This window comes from Cryptomeria japonica, chromosome 11 (assembly GCF_030272615.1).
Source record: "Cryptomeria japonica chromosome 11, Sugi_1.0, whole genome shotgun sequence".
NCBI lineage: Eukaryota > Viridiplantae > Streptophyta > Pinopsida > Cupressales > Cupressaceae > Cryptomeria > Cryptomeria japonica.
In genome coordinates this window covers 231531564-231551601 of record NC_081415.1, presented here as the reverse complement: position 1 = coordinate 231551601, position 20038 = coordinate 231531564, and the positions used below count along the sequence as shown (strand labels likewise).

The 20038-nt window shown below is 37.1% G+C and overlaps 1 protein-coding gene across 7 annotated transcripts in view; it reads right to left on the bottom strand.

Moving 5' to 3' along the window:
* The window catches only part of LOC131063956 (uncharacterized), a 176597-nt gene that overhangs the window by 24697 nt on the left and 131862 nt on the right, over positions 1 to 20038 (bottom strand). For 4 of the 7 annotated variants that reach the window (XR_009111190.2, XR_009111188.2, XR_009111189.2 and 1 more), the window contains 3 exons: positions 15220 to 15279; positions 10635 to 10717; positions 10420 to 10487 (listed from right to left, as the gene is read on the bottom strand). Coding sequence is in view for 3 of the 7 variants with exons in the window: in XM_057997959.2 (XP_057853942.1) it covers positions 10649 to 10717; positions 15220 to 15279 (129 nt within the window). In the remaining 4 variants the exon portion in view is untranslated. Of the gene's footprint in view, positions 1 to 10418; positions 10488 to 10634; positions 10718 to 15219; positions 15280 to 20038 lie in introns of those variants that run through there. The other 3 variants (XM_057997957.2, XM_057997959.2, XM_057997960.2) reach the window with 3 other exon arrangements.

Below are 20038 nucleotides of genomic sequence, written 5' to 3'. Positions count from 1 at the left end.
GAGTTTGATGATGTTTTTGCGTCTTTAAGGTGGTATTCAATAAAGGGTGTCTAAAACAAGTTTTAAATCTTTAAAAATCTCTAAATTTCTTGAGTTTTTCACTTTCCTGAGTCTAGCCGAGTCTGGAGCCGTGTCTCGAGTCCGAGTCGGCCTTGCCGAGTCCGAGCCGAGTCCGAGTCCCGTTTCTTTGGTTCATGTACATCAGCCCCTTGATTGGGCGGAATTTCTCCTTCAACTTGATTTTCAAGTTCGCCAAAGTCAATGATCCTCACCTCTGTATTTAGCTTGTCTTGTGCCGGAGGATTATCAGCTTCAAATGCATCAACATCGCTCTGGAAAGGCGGAGCAGGTATATAATCAAGTTCAACTACATCATCATCGAAACTGGGGTCCTTTGATGATGAAGTGACTTCTGGTCTTCTACTAGGGATCTTCTCCCTTCTAGTCCTTTTAGATGTCCGAGTCCCTCTGCTAGCCTTGGCTTTCTTCCTTTTTTCGGGCCTCTCAACCTCTTCCTTTGGTGCACTTGAGGTTCCCTCGTCTTCCGAGGACTGAGAATCAAGAGTACCCATCATATGGTAGGTGAATTGAACTCCTTCATGAATTAGCCGCTCAATCTGTTGGTGTAGCCAATGATCGGTGTACCATCCCGGGGCTGCCATAACTGCCTCAAAATCAGTGATTGGATCTTGTGACCAATCGATGCCCGGCAAGAGATGTCTTACTGCCTCAAACTCCCGAACCTGTAAGCAATTTCGAGAATCTGTTACTTGATCCGGGACCCGACGGTATACATAAAGTTGCATTTGCTGCACACTTAACCTTGAATATTCACGCCGTTGAACTTCACAGTCATCAGAACAATTCTTCCAATAGTCTTCAATTGATTCCTTTGCTCTGTAGCACCTGCCGTAGGCTGTCTTTGCCAAATTGTCATGATCAAAACATTTCCTCCGGAAATGTTCCTGTAGACCATAAGAGGCCAATTCAACAAGTGACTCGTCGGCATGTGCTGGATTCTTTAAATGGACATCGAGGTTACCCAAAATCATAGGGAAGGGGAATCTGGACTGCTTCTTGTCTCTGAGTAAACTGTTCCCTGGACGTGCTTGCCTTGCAACTTCCAGAAGAATTACTTTGTCTGTTGGATAGCGTGGAAGTCAGAACAAAGCTCCTTCAAAGCCGGCTATCTGGATATAGGAGAACCTAGGGAACTGAATAAACCAGGCGCCGTACCTTTGTACCAAAATGGTAGCTTGCTCTGAGAGCCTCATGTGTAATCCCCCCTGCATCAGCCTGACTGGGCGCATTGTGAAGCCGTCATTGATATGCTCATACTGACCAATAGCATAAGCAGGGTTGTTCTTTTCCCTTTGAGCTATGTCATGATAATGTAGTTGCGGATAGCAGTTGTACGCCTTTACTTGATTGGGCCCGTTCCCGATCTCACCCTTCTTGATCAACCCTGGCAGTGGCTGGTGTCGGGCGAACATATAGACTAGATAAGAGGTCATGGTGAAGTGCTTTTTCTCTTCAAGTTCGACCAACTGGATATGGATATTGTCACTGATGATCTGGGCCCAATCGAACTTTGATTTCCCGGCGAAGACCTGCTCTGTAAAATAGAACATCCATTCTTCAAAAAAGTTAGATTGGGGGAGTCCCATAACCCGACTGAGCAAGGTGACCATATCTCCATGCTCATTGTGAAAGTCACTTCTGGGGGTCTTTTTCCCAATTCTAATACTTGGAGGCCTTCTCTCCTTATACCACTCCTCGTTTATCAATGTCCTGCATTTAGCAGGGTTCATATCATATTCCACTTGCGCTTCATCTATGGTTGTCGCTATGGGGTTATCCGGGAAGGGGATATTGAATGCATCACCAACGGCCTCAGGAGTGAAGTCAGCTAGGACCATATTCTCAAGGACCACTGATCTAGTATTTGGCTAATAATGTCGGGCAGCCTCAACTACCAGCTCATAATTCTGCATTGATGGAGGAAATCCTGCTACCTAGGCGATACCACTTTGCATCATCCGCCTAGGCCTGCCATAGGTGTTAGGGGAGAATACCCTGTCTTTGAAGTCTTGAATGTCAATGTGGCCTAGGTCAGTATCGCCTACGTTTTCCCATTTGCTTTGGACCTTTGACTCCCTTGGGCCTCCTCTTTGAAACTAGTATTCCATCTTCTCGCCTTTGCGAGGGATGTTTGATTTAGAAGCTCGGGACATTTCGGCTGCACCAAGTGTCTTTGAGGATTCTACCGCAGATTTAGGCATTTATCCTGCACAATCGGATGCGGATTACGAGACAAGATGAAGGAAACAAAACAGTTTAGAAAAAAGGGATACGTTAGCGCAAAAGGATCAATGAAAAACTGAATTTAAAGAAAGCATGATACTTCAGCAAAAGAGCTTGATTAATTCGGAAATGAAATATTATTAAGCTTTGTAATGTCCCTACTAGTTAGAGACCACTATCCTGCAAAACAGATTGTTAGAAATACAACAATTATACATATATAGTTAATCTGATTTGCAAGAAAACTTAAATTACTTAATTAATGCTAATCTCAATTCTTATTTAATAAAAAGGATACAAGTGTAGTACTGGGACATGTCCTTAGGCGGTTGTGAAACTCGCCTTCTTGGAACCCATCTTGGTTCCAAGCCATCCAGGAGATCGAGGGTTAATTCGATTCCTGTCTTGGATGTAATTTCTTACACCCAAGCCATCCAGGAAATCAAAGGTTAATTCGATTCTTGTCTTGGATGTAATTTCTTACACCCAAGCCATCCAGGAAATCGAAAGTTAATTCGATTCCTGTCTTGGATGTAACTTCTTACACCCAAGCCATCTAGGAAATTGAAGGTTAATTCGATTCCTGACTTGGATGTAACTTCTTACACCCAAGCCATCCAAGAAATCGAAGGTTAATTCGATTCCTGTCTTGGGTGTAATTACACCCAAGCCATCCAAGGAAGACCATATGTCAATTCCTTGCCTTGGATGATGCATCTCATCATCCAAGTCCTCAGAGGGGACCGGCCAGATCCGTCTCTTCTTGGATGAACTTAGTCAACCAAGCCATGTATATGCATATAGATATTCAGTATATACTGCCTATTAGGGATCATCATAATCCCTCCATTAGGCTAAGGGAGTCTCCTCCCTATAGCCTCCATCATATAATCACATTTATATTATATTCACATTTATTAACGTACATTTCTAATTATTCATTGATATGTATTCATATGTTTAAACATATTCATTAACACCTAAAAAAAATCATTCATTACATATGCATTGATTTGTTCATTACTATATTCACTAACATATGTAATAAACCGTTCATTACTATATTCACTAACCTATGTATTAAAGTATTTATTTTATATTCATCCACATATGTAATAATCGTGTTCATCATTCATATTCATTAACATATATAATACCAAACTGTTCATTACTATATCTACTAACATATGTATTAAACTTGTTCATCACTATGTTCACTAACATATGTATTAAGTATTTAATTTATATTCATTCACCTATGTAATAACATGTTTACCCTTCATATTTATTAACATATAAATACTATATTCCCTCCTTACTTACCTGCTGCCGTAGCCTTCAGAACTGTTCTCCCACCACGTAGCAGTCCTTCCTCCTTTCTCCCGTGTTGCCTCCCTTTCCTACTGCGTGCTGCTGCTTTCCCCTTTAAACCCCGTGAAGGGATGTGCCTCTCCACGGGTCCCCTTCCGCATTAAGGGGTGTGAGGGTAATCGCAGCCCGATTACCGTCGCATCTCTTTGTGCAGGGGTAGTCATGGGGCTGGGGGGGGGGGTTTAATAATTTTAATATATGTGAATATTATATTGTGCGGGAGGGGGGAGGGGGGGGGCTTTATTATATTTTGAATATTTGATGTTTTTTAAATATACTAACTATTACATTGATATATATTAAATATTGACATTGTAAATATATTAAATAATACTTTCTTTATTATTATATATTAAATATATTTCCTTTATTATTTTTTATATTAAATACATTGACATTTAATAATATATTTAATGATATTTTTCTTTATTATTTTATATATTAAATACATTAACATTTTAATCATTTATTTATATTAACTTTATTTAATTAACAATATTTAATGATTTATCTCCTCTTTAAGATATTAACATTATTTAATAATTTGCATCAGGGGACATCATGGGGGTTACCACAAGCTCTTTGATTAAAATTTACTATTCGGCTGCGGTTCAAGGACCTAGGCATTTAATGATCGCTAAATTTGCACTTAGTCTTTAAGATCAGTTTTCAAAAATGGATGAGGTTCAAAATTCCCTAAGTCTGAAAATTGCATTCCTGGTTAATTTTTTGGATACACTCTGATTTTAACTGCTTTGCCTGATGCCTTTCAAACGGGAAAAGATGTGGTCTACAGGATTTAATCATTTAATCAATTTTGCATAGACACATCTAACCTATCTTGCATGCATTTTAAAAGATTCCAAGGGAGACAAAGGAAGCTTACTTGGCAAATATGGTGTCAATCGGCACAAATCTGACCTGCAGGGTTGTTTTCCTTTTTAAAAATTTGAAAATGCCCTTTCCTATTCCTTGCGTTTTTTGAAAAAAAGCACAACTCGCGATTCCTAAGAAGAATGACGCTTTTCCTCAGTTTGAAATTTACCTCGTGATTTTGAAGTTTCTAATTCTTTGACACTTCCTCCTCTCCGCCAAAATTTGGGGTTTGGGCTCTTGCGATTTTCAAATCCTAACGTTTTGACACTCTTGTTTCACGCCTAAGTTTGGGGGAAAAAAACCCCTTTTTGCAGACTTTAGCGATATATGACCTTGGTTGACGAAGTTGGGCGATTTAGCTTGGTGCCAAACTTCGGCGTTTGTTGACCTCTTTCAAACTTTTACACTTCGCGGTTTTAGTCTTGGATGCGAAGATGGTGTGTTGTGGCCTCTTTGCAAGGTTTTATACTTTACGATCTTCCTCCGCAAACCGTTCAAACTTCGTGATTTTCCTATGGCGAACTTTGGGGATCTAACGTCTCTACGCAAGCTTTAACTTTTCTTCACATTCAACCTCCTATGCAGAAGTTCGGCGTCTATGAGGATTCTGGCAAACTTTTATACCTTGCGATTTTTGCTCTATCGCCGAAAATGGGGTGTTATATACCTCGCAATTTACTTGGATGCGAAGTTCGGCATTTGTGGCTTATTTTCAAGTTTATGCCAAACTTCGAGGCTTTCTTCCAGGTTGTGAACTTCGCCGATTTCAAGACCTTTTCAAAGTTTTTAAAACTTTATCCCTTTTGCATTTTTATGTCGAAGTTCGGCGAACCACACTATTTTGCAAACCTTTATTACTTCGCAAATTTCTCCCCTAGGCCGAAGTTCGGCGATTTAGATGGTTTTTCAAACTTTTAAAAAAAATTTCACCTTTAATGCTATTATTGCGAACTTCGGGGGTTTTGGCTTTTTCGCAAACTTTAAAAGTTTTCGCAATTTTCCTCCTTTTAGCGAAAATCGGGGTTTTTGAGCTTTTTGCAAAGTTTTAACTTTTCGCAATTTACCTTTCACTGGCGAACTTTGGGGTTTCAAGACCTTTTTGAAAACTTTATACTCCACGATTTCTACGCTTTGGGTTAATTTTGGGCTTCTTGGGAGCTTTGCAAGGTTTGACTCTTTAACATTTCACGCCTTTATGCCGAAGATGGGCGATTGGTGACCTTTTGCAAACTTTATACAAACTTCGCAATTTTACTCCTCAGTGCGAATTTCGGGATTTGAGAGCTTTTTGCAAAGTTTTTTCGCGATTTTCTCTTTTAGTTGAATTTCAGCGATTTTCGCTAGTTTGCAAAGTTTTACACTTTAACACTTTCAACCTCCTTTTGGCGAAAATCGGCACTTTGGGTCTTTTTGCGACCTTTAGACGCTTTATCATATTTTAGGGGATTTTGCAAGCTTTTATCTCACTTAACTCAAGCGATTTTGCAGGTCGAAAAAGGACATTTGCAAAGTTTCAGACTTAGGCGTTTCCACCAGTTTAAGCAATCTTTTTTGAAATTTTAACGCCCCAGCGTTAAACTCACCTTTCGGATTCCCAGGCTTACGCTTATGACAACATTGTCCTTTGGACTGATTATGGGCACACTATAAAAACAAGACGCGGGACACCCTGCATAGAACGCAACAGGGCGAAGGCTAAAAACCAAAAAGAGGGGGACCCTGTCGGTGACAGGGAGCGTGTGCAATGCACAACACGTCGCCAACTACATTTGTGGGGGCCATTTTCAATTGTGGCATAGTCTACAAAAGGCTAGATACCCGTACTGGTATGGTAACTTGCAACATTTGATTTATGATAGTTTTCTCGGACTCTGACCATGGTGGAGTACTAGTGGCATCATGCGAGGCCCTTCGCTCCTTTGCCATCGCCCGTTCAACATCCGCCTTTGCCTCTCGGAGTCTTTCCTTCTCTGTACGAGGATCGAGGTACACTTCTTTTTTGCTTTGTAACCTCATGATTGCGAGTACCTCCTCGTCTGGCTCTTTGACGTCCAGCATATCTATCCCTTTTTGCTTTGCACAGTTGGTGTCTTCATGGTCGCTTGGCCCACACCATTTGCACAATAATTGTACATTGTCTTTCTTTATCTGGCAATCTCTCACAAAGTGTCCACATTCACTACATTATCGACACTGTATGATAGGACGTCCTCTAGAGTTGTATTGTATTTGGTTTCGCCCTCATTGATTTCCATAACCGCTTGGCGATACATTCTATGATTTTGATGGGTTGGATTGTCCCTGTGTGAAGAGTACTTGTGTACTTCTCATCTTCAAATTATACAGGCACTCCTTGATTGAATGCCCTAGCACTTAGCAAATTTCACAAAACATATTTCTAGGACAATTACCTTTTGTGTGCCCCTCCCTTTTGCACTCAATACACCATAGTTCATTACCTTCTTTGCTGGTTCCTTTCTCAGCCTTCAATTCTTTCATCATTCTCAATGTATCTCATCAAAGGGCTCGTACGGTTTTGGATTCTTTGCCACTACTACCTTCGGTGCTCTCGTCATTGTCGGTCTTCCTCTTCTCTCGAGAGGAGGTTTTGTTTTCACTCTCGATGTCCATTGCCCGATTGTAAGCATCGGTGTACGAGGACGGAGGCACTACTTTCATCTTCTTGCACAGTGAGGGTATCAATCCCTCCGTGAACCACCTCTTCTTCAACCCGTTGGCTAGCTGGTTCTCCATCTTGTTCAAAAGTTCTTTGAGCCTATGGTTGTAAGCACGTACACTCTCAGTTTTCCCTTGCTTGGTATTATAGATTTCGGCCACGATCTCGTTGTCATCCCTCAGGGATTTGAATTCCTCCTAGACCGCCTTCTTCAGATCACTCCATCTTGTCTTGTGCTGGGCATCGAGGTCTGTGTACCAGTCAATGGTGATCCCCCTGAAGAGTGGTGGGAAGTGCCTTCACCTAGTAGTCCTTGTCATCTTGGCCACTCGCCTCCCATATTGTTATACATGTCTTACAATCTCGTACGGGGTCCTCTGATCCATCCCCCATGAACTTTGGCAGTTTCTTCTTCTCCTGGGTGTTCACCATTGTTTTCACTCGGAAGGTACTTTGTGTATTCACCTTGTGTATCGGACCTAGGTGGACTGTTTCAACCGCTACGTTCGGTGCTTTTCTTGCACTCTCGGCCACGCAGGCGTCCTCTACACATCCACTTTCAGTGTCCCCAACACTCCAATGGACTGTTCCGACTACTACGTTCCAGTGCTTTCCTTGCACTCTTAGACACGCATGCATCCTCTACACGTCCACCTCCAGCATCCCAACACTCCGAGTACTTCCAAGCTCCGACTCGTCTCTGTGCTCCCTCCGGCCGAGGGTCGATGGAACACCTAATCGCTTGGTCTTGACCACCATATGGCCTCTTCTCACCTTTAATGGGGCTACAGGCATGAATCACTCAAGGCTGACCCGATTTCTTCCTCGGCAATGGCGCCAAAATGTTTGTTGGTACAATTGATAAATTAAATACAAAGAATAATAATGTACATGATAATGCATACTAGACACGGTAGTAAAATATATCTTTATTCACACATGCAATTATTACAGAGAAGAAAGCCAGAGATGGTTGGCCAAGGATTACAACAAATCCGACTATATCGTCCTACCTTCCTTGGTGGTACACTATATTTAAAGAACCCGACGGTTGCTGAGAGGTACACAACCGACACCTAACTACTCGAGAGTAACAACCCACTTAATACAATTAATTAATACATTGCCGGATAACAAATATTATCAAATATAACCATAGGCATTTTATGTCGACTATACCAGTGTCATTCCTGATTAAATACCCTGCTCCTGAAAGGCCCAAATTTCCCTATGAAGCGTCATTGAAATTCAGTTTGAGCCAACCTCATGCAGGAAGACACCACTTAGCATCCTTGTGTGTGCTTGATTCGTGATTGTGTCTCCCTTCGGGAGAATTAAATGTGGCCATTGTTTAGCTATGTGATCATCCCAAGATGTATATATGTAGAGTTACCTATATGCCACCTTAGCATTGATGTGCTTGCTGACTGTCACCTCAATTTTATTTAAAATTGCCATATATATACATACATACATACATATATATATTCATATACATATACATACATACATATTTACACACACACACACACACACATATATATATATATCATCTTTAACAATGGTAAACAGATATCTATAACGTTGAAAAGTATGATCCTTAGAGAACATATAGCTTATATAGTATAATATAAGGTAGCGACTAGGTACACTATACAGAATGTGGTAGAATGCATATGGCACTTGAGTTGTGTTATGATACACCCACTTGAAATTCAGTTTGGAATGCTGATCTACTTGGATGTATCATGTATAATAATATTGCATTTTTTCTTTATTTAGAAATTTCCACCTTTGGGATAACTTGTGGCTTAATCATCATGACAAAGAAATATTTTTAAATTACATTAACCCTGAACTTGCAACTATGACTTTGATACAGTATTTTGTCCAAATTCAACCCTTGACCATCTCTTGGGAATTGAACCTAGGGCTCTATTATGGAAGGCCTGATATTTTTATCACTTGAGTGAATCCCATTCAACCATGGATATCATATTATCATGCTTTGTTTTCTCTTTTCCATGGTCCATTTTTTGTTAAAGCTCCAGCAATGGCATACATTTGTAACTATGCATACTAAAAGCTAATAGAAAAATATAGCTTTTTGCCATGAGATGTTGCCAAGCTGATATTTTACATAATGATCTTTTTTGATATTTATGTCAACCTTTAGAAAGGCTAGAAGACCCTTTTTCAGGCACAATGGACCAATCAATAAAAGAAAAAATCATTAGCAGAAATGGTCTTTGTTTAGTGTAAGTCTACTTCCGAGAAAGAACATAGAATGCTAAGGATTATGTTGGCTACAACAGTTGTAGTTTAAATAATAGAACTCCTACTTCATCCTCATTCACAGTACAAACTGAAATAGAACTTAGCATATTGAAGAACTGGAGCTAAGTTTGGTACCATTAGCAGCCTGACATTAGAGTTGTATGCAGTGTACACCCTTTATGCGAGGATAGAAATTTGAGATCTTGACAATGATGATCGATTAAACCCTAGGTGTCTTTTTGTGATTATTGTGTATTGACCGCTAAAAAGATATACATTGATTCCATAAAAGATAAACATTGATTCCATGCGAAGTGCTTTAGGATGTTAATTATTTGTAGGTAATAACTGGATATAAACCCATTAGTTATATCATATTCACCCGGAACTTGCACCTAGTGATTTGGATGCAGTATTTTGCCCAATTTCAACCCTCGTTCATCTATAAGGAATTGAACCTAGAACTCTATTATCTAAGGCCTTATGTTTTTATCACTTGAGCGAATCCTATTCAACAGCCACAGATATCATATTATCATGCTTAGTTCTTCCTGTTTTCTTACTTTTGTAACTATGCATACAAAAAGCTAATAAAAAAAATATGGTCTTTTGCAACGAGGTGTTGCCAAGCTGGTATTTAACATGATAATCCTTTTTAAAATTTATATCAACCTTTAGATAAGCTTGAGGATCCTTTTCCAAGCATCATGGATCAATCAAAAAGAAAAAGAAAAAAATCATTAGCAGAAATGTTCTTTGTTTAGCATAAGTCTACTTCAAGTTTAAAAAAAGAACATAGAATGCTAAGGAATATGCCGACTACAATAGTAGCAGTTAAAATAATAATAGTCTCTACTTCATCCTCATTCACAGTAAAAACTAAGATTTGAAGAAACTGAAGCTATGGTTGGTACCTGTAGGAGCTTGCGATAAGAGTTGCATATAGTGTATGCCTTTTAAGCAAGGATAGAGATTTGAGATCCTGATAAAGATGATAGATTAAAACCCTAGGAGCCTATTTGTGATTATCATTTATTACTTATTGAAAAGATAAATGTTGATTACATACGAAGTGTTTAAGGATTTACATTATTTGTTGGTAATTATTGAATATAAACCCATTAATTACCTTTAAAAATGGAATTACACATTAAATCGAAACAGCACCACATCTCCTTCTTGTACAATATAATCCTTGCCTTCAGATCTCACCTAACCATGCATCCAGAATAGTTCTCTTGTTAGTCAATATAATAATGTCAAGACTCAATACTGAATCAACTTGCTCAACAATTAGTAACATTCTGTGGATCCCTTTGTCAAATTAAGATTGTACTTGATTTGGACTCTACCCTTATTTTCCTGAACATATAAAATGAATGTCAGATAAGGTATATGTAAACATTGAAGTCTAGATTCTAGAAGATTTCATATCAGATAAAAAATCAAAAATATTTACTGGTGTGTTTTACAATACACAAAAGATATCTCATGGGATAGTATGTTATGCACCCCTTAGATCCAACAAAGTTACAATTCACAAAGAAGACAACTGAATGTTCCAAAATGTTACAAAAAACATATATATGCTGACTTGTGTCAACTCATTTTTCCTGACTTTGTCATAAAATTTACTTCAACAAATAAATTGTTAGGAGCTTATATAGAATACACTTCTTATTGAATATATGCTGGGTGGGATTCAAACTTGGCACAATGTGCCTGCAGCTCAAAGCACAGATGCCACTACATCAAAGCATGCATGCTATAGGTTAATGGTGTTACATGCCCCTTCCCTTAAAACCAACATTGCCTTCAATGTTGACGATCCTTACATGCTTTCGCCAAATTTATTCATCTTTATTAAAGCAGTATTGTAATATTAGTTTATAATGGTCAATAAAGTTGTTAGGATAGACTTCAGGAATATTCTTTTATTCTTTTAGTTAAGTTCTTATCCCCTGCTTTCTTAGTTGATGATCTTATATTTATCGGAAAGATATTTGTAACTCTTATTTAAGGAGACTTTCGCCCCTTAGTAAATATCGAATATCTTGGTAATCATTCTGTATTTTAACTTTTCATAATATGGTATTAGAGCTCAAGTTTTGTAAAATCTCAGGATCAATTAGTGCATGAATTCCACAAATTGTGGCAATGACAAATTGCACGCACATGACACAGAAGGACAAGCTAGAAGGACATCATATCGATCAGCCAAGGAAGGAAAATTGCAGATTTTTTCCTTAAAGGTCTTTGCTGGATTTTTTGTCTACTCAAATCGTGCTAGGTTTTGTGTGCAAATCATGGAATTTTTCTGTCAAAAATCACAAGGATTTTTTGAGGCTTTTGGACATTTTTTGAATAAAATCATGGGATTTTTTTTGGTATGGAAAATAGCAATGCCATTTTTCTGCCATATCATGCGCTATTTTATAAAGAATTAGCATCGTTTTTTACTAAAAAAATCATGCCATTTTCGGTTCGCACACTTATTTTATGCAATTTCTAATCCACAACAAGGGTTTTTGAAGGTTGTGATGAATTTCTAAAGATTTTTTAATCAAAAATCATTATTTTTTTAGGGTGGAAAACCAGTTTTCTATTGTTTCTTGGCTTGTGACAGGATTTACATCCATGTTTTTGCCAATTTTACCAAAACCCTGGGTTTTTTAATCTTTTTCTTGTGACGCCTAGGGTTTGGTGATTGCTTTTTGGTGATTTCTAAACGATTTTTCCAAAATCGTGGATCTTTGGTAGCGGCTAGACTTTTAGACTTTTTCAGATTTTTTCAGAATTTTCCAGAGTTAGTTTGTAACTTTTGATTTTGTTAATTAAATTATGGTTTTTGTTGCTCAATCGGAGTTTGTGACAATATTTTTATTAAAATGTGTCTGTTGTGTTCACTTTGACCTACAAGTGTAACAGCAGCAAGTTTATTTATTTTGCAGATTTCATATTGCAGGAGGGATAACCATTGCCCAACATCATGTTGGAAGCTAGCCAATGCTTCATGGAAAAAAATAACACCTAGAAACAACGTATGCTCACGATATTTGATCACAAATGCCTCAAAGCCGAGACAAGTTTGATGAGCATAACCTGAAGCCATCATGCTCATCAAGTTATTAGTAATAGATGAAATGCTTCTAGAGGTTCCATCAAGAAAAACCTTTGTGGAGATTTGAAAGCACCTACCAAATCTGCACGAGATGTCAAAGAAAGGTAGAGCCTTCTTCCTGGGGAAAATGGTGTTCTTGATCATGATGGACAAGAACGTAATAATCTTCCCATGTTGCATCTTCACTAGCTATATTCTTTCACTTGATCAGATATTCCACAATTGTTCTTGTCTGCAATCTCTTAGTGCATGATCGATGGATTCCCTCAAGTTCCAAAATAATTCTACCCTCATCAATCTTTGGTAACTGTTGATGTGTTTTTAGGACACCTCGAACATAGAATAAAATACTAAGTACCCTATCCTCTCTTGAACAAAGAAACCTCGTGTGCTTATACAATGCGATCAAATGAGATGACTCCAAGGTTTACAATGCGAACAATGCAACTTAATTGCTTGGGAAATACTTAGTTAGTTTGATGTGATTTTGCTGGTATAACACTGCTTGGGATAGACTCAGTGATTTTGCTGGTATATGTGAACAATGTGACATAATTGCTTGCTTGATCAAATACACTACCAATGCTTAATCGGATATTTAGCTCATGTTAGTCTTGTAACAAATATAATATATCAAGGAATTGCGATCTTTATGTACCCTTGCGTTGTGCAATATGTGCAAAAATCTCCAATTGTTTTGAGCCACAACATAAACACTATTTAATATTAAATTATTTAGACTTTGGAGAGTTGTGTGTAACCTTGTATGGTGCACAAAAAGCATGAAAGTTCGATAAGTCCAGCCATTTTTCCTTGAAGAAGTTTATTTCCATTTTTTTATGATTTTATTTTTTGTAACTTGTTTGCACTTGCAAATATGTTTGCTCCTTCATTGAGGCTATTGTGTGAGTGATTAGTTATGTTGATACTGACTCTCCTAACCTTGGAGAGAGTTATGAGAACTTTGATAGCATTCTTGGACAGATCAAGCAAGCAATTCATAGTAGGGACCCCCTGCTTTGGGATTTTATGAGGAGCATATTAAGCCCATTGTGAGGCGACGGTGGAACATTATGAACACCCCACTTTGTATGGCAGCTTATGCTCTCAATCCCAAATGGTATGCAACCAGACCTAGGGGAGTGCCTCCATCTCATGATGAAGAGGTGAAAGAAGGCTTCATGAAGGCCCTTGGGATAATGTATACTGAAGAGGAATCTTCTTTACTTCACACACAATGGCTTTCATTTATCAATTTTCGTGACCCAACCTTCAACAAATCAAAGGCAAGGTCAAATAGAGCACATTAGTGCAAACCGACCCTTTTGGATGGTGGACGTGACATGGCAAGGATCCACCAGAGTTGAGCTTACTTGTCGTTCATCTTCTTTCATAGGTTGCCAATTCCTCTACTACAGAGAGGAGTTGATCCACATATAGCTTCATCAAATCAATCAAGAATAACAACCTTACCTCTAGATGATCGGAAAAGTTGGTGGTTGTACATAGTGCTTTGTGGCTACAAGATCACCAGACTCCTGAGTATCATCAAATTCCAGTCTTACTTTGGGATGTTGATTTGGAAGATGCTATACAAATCGATGAGGATGAGATACACGAGGGATTGATTGGGGTTCCATTCCCTGAGGCAGCCCCTTATATTGGCAATGACTCGAACTTGAGCTTCGATTTTTATTTAGACATACCAGTCACATCTGCTGATTAGAGCCAGCCATATATTTTCTTAGTTCTATGTTATGCCATTTCATAGTGAAACTTGGAGCCTTTGGGCATTTTTGCTATAATTCTTATATACTATGTATGCACATTGAAGATGAGAGCATTTGAATTTTGTTAATTTGTTTGTCAATTCTCATGTGAAATCTCATTGCAAGTCTAATGCTATGTATTAAGCTTCTACAATGTCTATGGCGTATGCTTTATCAATGTTATGATATGAATATTTAAAATATTTCTATATTTTTAAAAATTTCCCTATTATTTAACAGCTGTCCCCTGCTGTCCCCTAAAAAATGGCCCAAAAGTAACCCCATACCAGAAACACATCCCACCATCCGCTGCTGTCCCTGTCCCCGAAACTTGGGGGAGCATTGGGTTTTTTTACATGAAATGTAGATGAATCTAAAATTTTACTTATGATTCATGTCTTATTCATATTTGTCTAACTTCTGATATTTATCTTATTCAATATTCATTACTTTGTTATCATTGCTATATAATAATCTTCAATCTTTGAATTTTTTTTTATATTTTTTTCAAATGCACGTGTGTGCATAGAAAATGCGTAGTTACATCCCTATATCCATGCATCCAAGTTTGGGCAGACTGGATTGGGTGATTTGTACACATAACTCTTACCTAGTTTTTACAAGAAAACAACATGGAATGCAAAATAACTAAACAATGTGAATGAATTAGATGACTTATTGCAAGATTATCAACCATTATAGAATGACAGAAATGATTCAAGAAACATAAAAAATCAATGATTAGAGATAGTTGAAAATCCAACAGAAATATTCCTATAAATATTTTCATGCTGAACACCAAATCTTATCCCAGCAGCACTTACTAATCCTTTCTCTTTCGCAGCTACCAATGAGCCAGCAGCAACATAATCAGTGTAGGATACCTGAACGCAGAAACATTAGGCAAGAAGTGAATGGCAACTACACAAACCTCCAATTTATTGATTATTAGAAATGCTAATGCTAATATATTGAAATTTTGAAGGTTTTTCCTACCAAAGGACTGCAATTAAAATAAACTAGCAAAACGTTAAAAAGGAAAACAACTGGATTGAAGGCTAACCAATTGTCAGCATATTATGAGCATTGAAATGTTTTCTGTTTTCTTGCATACAAATAAATGCTTTTTGAGGCATTTAAATTGAAACGACAGATCATGGATCAGTATTATTTTCTCCGATGAAGAATTTAAGTAGATTGCATAAAGAAGATTCATTATTAATCAAACAATAATAATAGTTCACAAGGCTAACATTAGCATAGTAATAGAGGCTAAACAAATGATCAAATAGGAGAGAATTTTTTTGTAAGAATGAAACATTTCAATTTTCAGTAAACTATAGAAATGAGCAAGCATGCACCCATAGGAACAAAGAGACTAAGCTTCAACAAGACTCACTATTAAATACTCCCGGAGTAGTAGTTATAAGTTATAACATGATCAATTCCATCTAGAGTTCGCACGAGCATTAGAAGTGTTTAAAGTCGCACTAGTGTGTCATAAGTTGTTAATCAAGGGTCAATGCACCATGCAAACCTACAACGTGGAAAGCACTGAAGGTGGCAATGTGGGTGGATCCTACAACCTTTGGCATCTGAGGGTCAGCTCCCTATCTCTCCTAAGCTAAGTCTAAAGCTATTGTGAGGGGGCTGAGTTGAAAAGGGAGAGAAGTTATAGAAAGAAAATAAAGCACAATAAAGGCTCACATTGGATAGATATAGTCTTAGCCATTGGAGCAAAGATTAATAAATAGCTCACGATAAAATAATCGTTTTCTTTATCCCCTTGCTAAAGGAGTTGCACAAGACTAATAATGCATTATAAGTATTAAACTTTGAAGTTTTATTACATACTTGTAGTGTGTTACTATGTAGTAATATACTATGCATTGTCCAATAGATTATTAATCTGCAAATAATTAAAAAAATATATTCCATAATCCATGATGTAAACTCTCATTTTTTTTCACTCTCTTCATATGTATGCAATTACATTACCTTTAGATATGAAAAACAATAGTTCTTTTTTCTCTTTTTTACTATGCTTTTTGGATTCCCATTTTTTCGAAACGATCTTTATCTTTTAGTTTGCCAAGTTTTCCATGAGACATTTTTGTCACTATGGTATATATTATAATTCCCATGTTCAAACTAGACTTGGACTCGACAAACCAAAAAATTCTGACTCAGCAACTTAAAACTTACTTGGAGGGTACTTGGCAAATTCACAAAGTGCTTGGCAAGTTGCCAAATACTCACAAAATATTTCACATCAAACTTTTTCAAGGTTAACTTGTAAGTCACCGAAGTGCAGGAAATTTTCAGTAAAAAGACCAAAAACTCTACAAAAATTGGTGTTTTTGTAGTATTTGTCACATGCCTTGAAAGTGCTTGTATAATGAAAATGTGCCCTTGAAAACTAATATATTGAAATGTACCCTAAAATATGACTGTATACCAATAACATACTTAAAAATGTGCCCTAAAAACTCCTAAATACTATAAAATGTGCCCTGAAAACTCTTGTATACTGAAAACATGCCTTAAAACACAATTCAAGATTAGAAAATGTGACTATAGGGTGAAAAACTTTCATTTTTTGCACTGACTATTGTTTTAAGTTGTCAAGTTTTGTCGAGGTTTTCCCAAGTTTATACATGTGGAGTCTACTAGGTCTAGGTTGAATCCAAGTTTGCAAATTGTGGTTTGGGACTCACAATGCATATCTTATTGATCACATGCCTCTTGCTCTAACATAGATTGCATTGCATATTAATTTTAATTGTCGAGATGAAAAGCCTCAACACTTTCCCCTAAAATTCTCAATATTATCTCATTCTACAATGGATTTCGGCATCTATTGAAGTAATCATGAACTCATTACGAAAGGCCTTTTAGCATTAACTAGTTATGCCTCTCTCAAATCACTTCAAGCATTTACTTCACAACGAAAAGACTTCCACCCACATTCAGCCTCATGTTATTGTTATCAATAAAGCTTGCACCCTAACCAAAGCTATGAACTCCAACAGCCTATTAAAACCTGGGAACACTTCAAGGTTGTGGGTGAACTGAAAACGAAGTGGACCTCCAAAGTAAATTGGTTCTTTTTCAAGTACTTCACCTAAACTAACACTTATTGCAGAGGAAAGAGTAAGAAAGAGGGCATGAAAAATGAAATCTAATCCTAGGTGATGCACCAGATGATATCTTGAGACTCACAAAAAGAAATGACACACAGTATAACAGCATAAATGACTTTCCTACACAACCCACTGATACACAATTTTGCATCAACAGTTCATGAGAAGGCTAAATAATCACAGGTCTTAGTAGGAGAAAAAGCTCTTCCTCACAATTTAAGACTAATTCTTATGATTAACACAGCTCACAACCTGCAAAATATGTGTATTCCTACATAAGGCATCAACATGAAATGCAATTTTTAAGGGGAAAACATCACCAAAAGAAACTGCGTAACACTAAAGACACGCGGTAACAGAAAAATGAGAAGGCACAAGCTACTATTACTGCCGAAAGGTGTCACCAATCTGTATTTCTCTCCAAAATGGGTTACAAAATTATTCACTTCTGCAAAAGAACTCAGAAAATTACAATATGCAGCAAGTGAACAAGTCAAAACTCCCTCCAATCATGAAGACTTGGAGATATATATGCTTTCCAAAAGCAGTTGTGTCAAAATAGGACTCTACCTCCTCTTGGTCGAGCAGACTCAAAAAGCCTACTTTTTAGGGCCTAAAACAAGTCTGAAAGGGGATGTGCTTGAGAAAAAAGTCAAGCCACCCTATCCACAGCCATAAAAGCTCTTAATTGCACAATAAATAACCCCTAAACATCTCTGAAAAGCCTGCAACCCCTCGTAAATGCAAAAAACATATCTCGACTTACTAATAAATATGAATAAGAAAAATATCTTATAAAGTGATTTATAATTTATCACTTTAATAAATACTTTTCTTATATCGTTTACATTTATGTCCATCTTTTAAATAAAAATAAGAAAGTTATTTAATAAAGTGACAAATTAGAAATCACTTTAATAAATAATTTTATTATTTAATTTATTGCACTTAAGTCAAGACATTAATAAATATAATGAGAACTATATTTAATAAAATAATTTAATATTTTGTCACTTTATTAAATATGTTTATTATTATATTTATTTAAATTTTCCTATGTTTATTCCCTATACTTATTAAGTGATTAATATATTATCACTTAATAAATATTTTTACATTGGCCTTAAATTATTAAGTGATAAGATATAAATCACTTAATAAGTTGTTTACATTGACATAGGGATGCAAAACAAAACATCAACCTCCCCTGGGAAATTTCATGGGGTATTAGCAAGGAAGAAGAAAAATAAAAATAAAGGCAAATAATGCCTTAGACAATTCGATACATATTTTAGGGAAAAGAAAACCCTAGAATGATCATTTCTTCTTCATTCAATATTTTTCATTTGCCTGCTCTTGTGTCATATGGCCGCCATGAGAGCTTTTTGTTGGACACAAATGAGCTTTCTTGAAAATATTTGAGGACTTTGGTTGATTCTAAGTGGTTTCCACACAAATTTTGTGCGTAAAATGCGTGGTAAGCTGCATTCTGCTGTTGAGACTGAGATTTCGACCTCCATTTTTCGATTTGAAAAATAAATTTGGGCCTCTAGGGCCACAATTTTGACTGGTTCTCATGGATCTTTTGATGCGTTTAATTTTCTCTGTGAGAATCTGCTCTCTTTGTCTTCGACTTGGAGCTTTGGCGCCATGCTTGAGCTTTCTGAAATTTGGAATGGGCTTTTCCGGAAACGATTTTGCAGATTTTCACAAAAAGAAAACAAAACTCAGGCCGTTATGGGCACATTTCACATTCTAAGGGTTTGAAAGGGCATTTCTAGAAATGCTTTGCAGATTTTCACTCAATAAATGGCCGCTTCAGGTGTGTTGAATTCGAACTCAATACAAAAAACTTCAATTTTGAGCATTACTTGACTAGAAAAAACCTAAAAAAAAAACAACGCTGCTCTTCTATATTTTTCGCTTCTTTGCTCTGGTTATCCCTTGTTTAAAAGGACTGCAATATTTGACTTTTCCAGTACTGCTACATATCTCTGTTTTGACTGTCATAAATCTTTCATAGGGAACTTCTTTTGATCGACTATCCTCTGTTGTAGCTGCTCACGCTTTCATAATTTCTGTGTACAAGGGACTGAATATAGACTGCATATTGACATCTGCAACAATACCTTGTATTGGCTGTGTCTCTCTTTATGGTTGTGTGAGCCTATATTTCTTTTAGTCTCTTAAAACGACTTCATTGAAATAGCGAAAGATTTTAGGGTTGTTTGTATCTTATTGCTCTACTGTAACATTTATATTCCCCCATCTAGGCTTATTTGTCATCACACAATTGCCATATTGCTCATGGTTTTGGATTACCAATAAGACTAAAATATGTCACTGCTTTCCTAAGACAGAGGGCTGCTTTGCTCTTGACAATGGTCAACTATTTTTTAAAATCAATTATATGATGATTGTTGTTTGTAATTAGGGTGGCAGATTCCAATTGCCTTGGGCAACATTGGAATCCGCCTAAGGGGGCCAGCCCCTTCTCCAA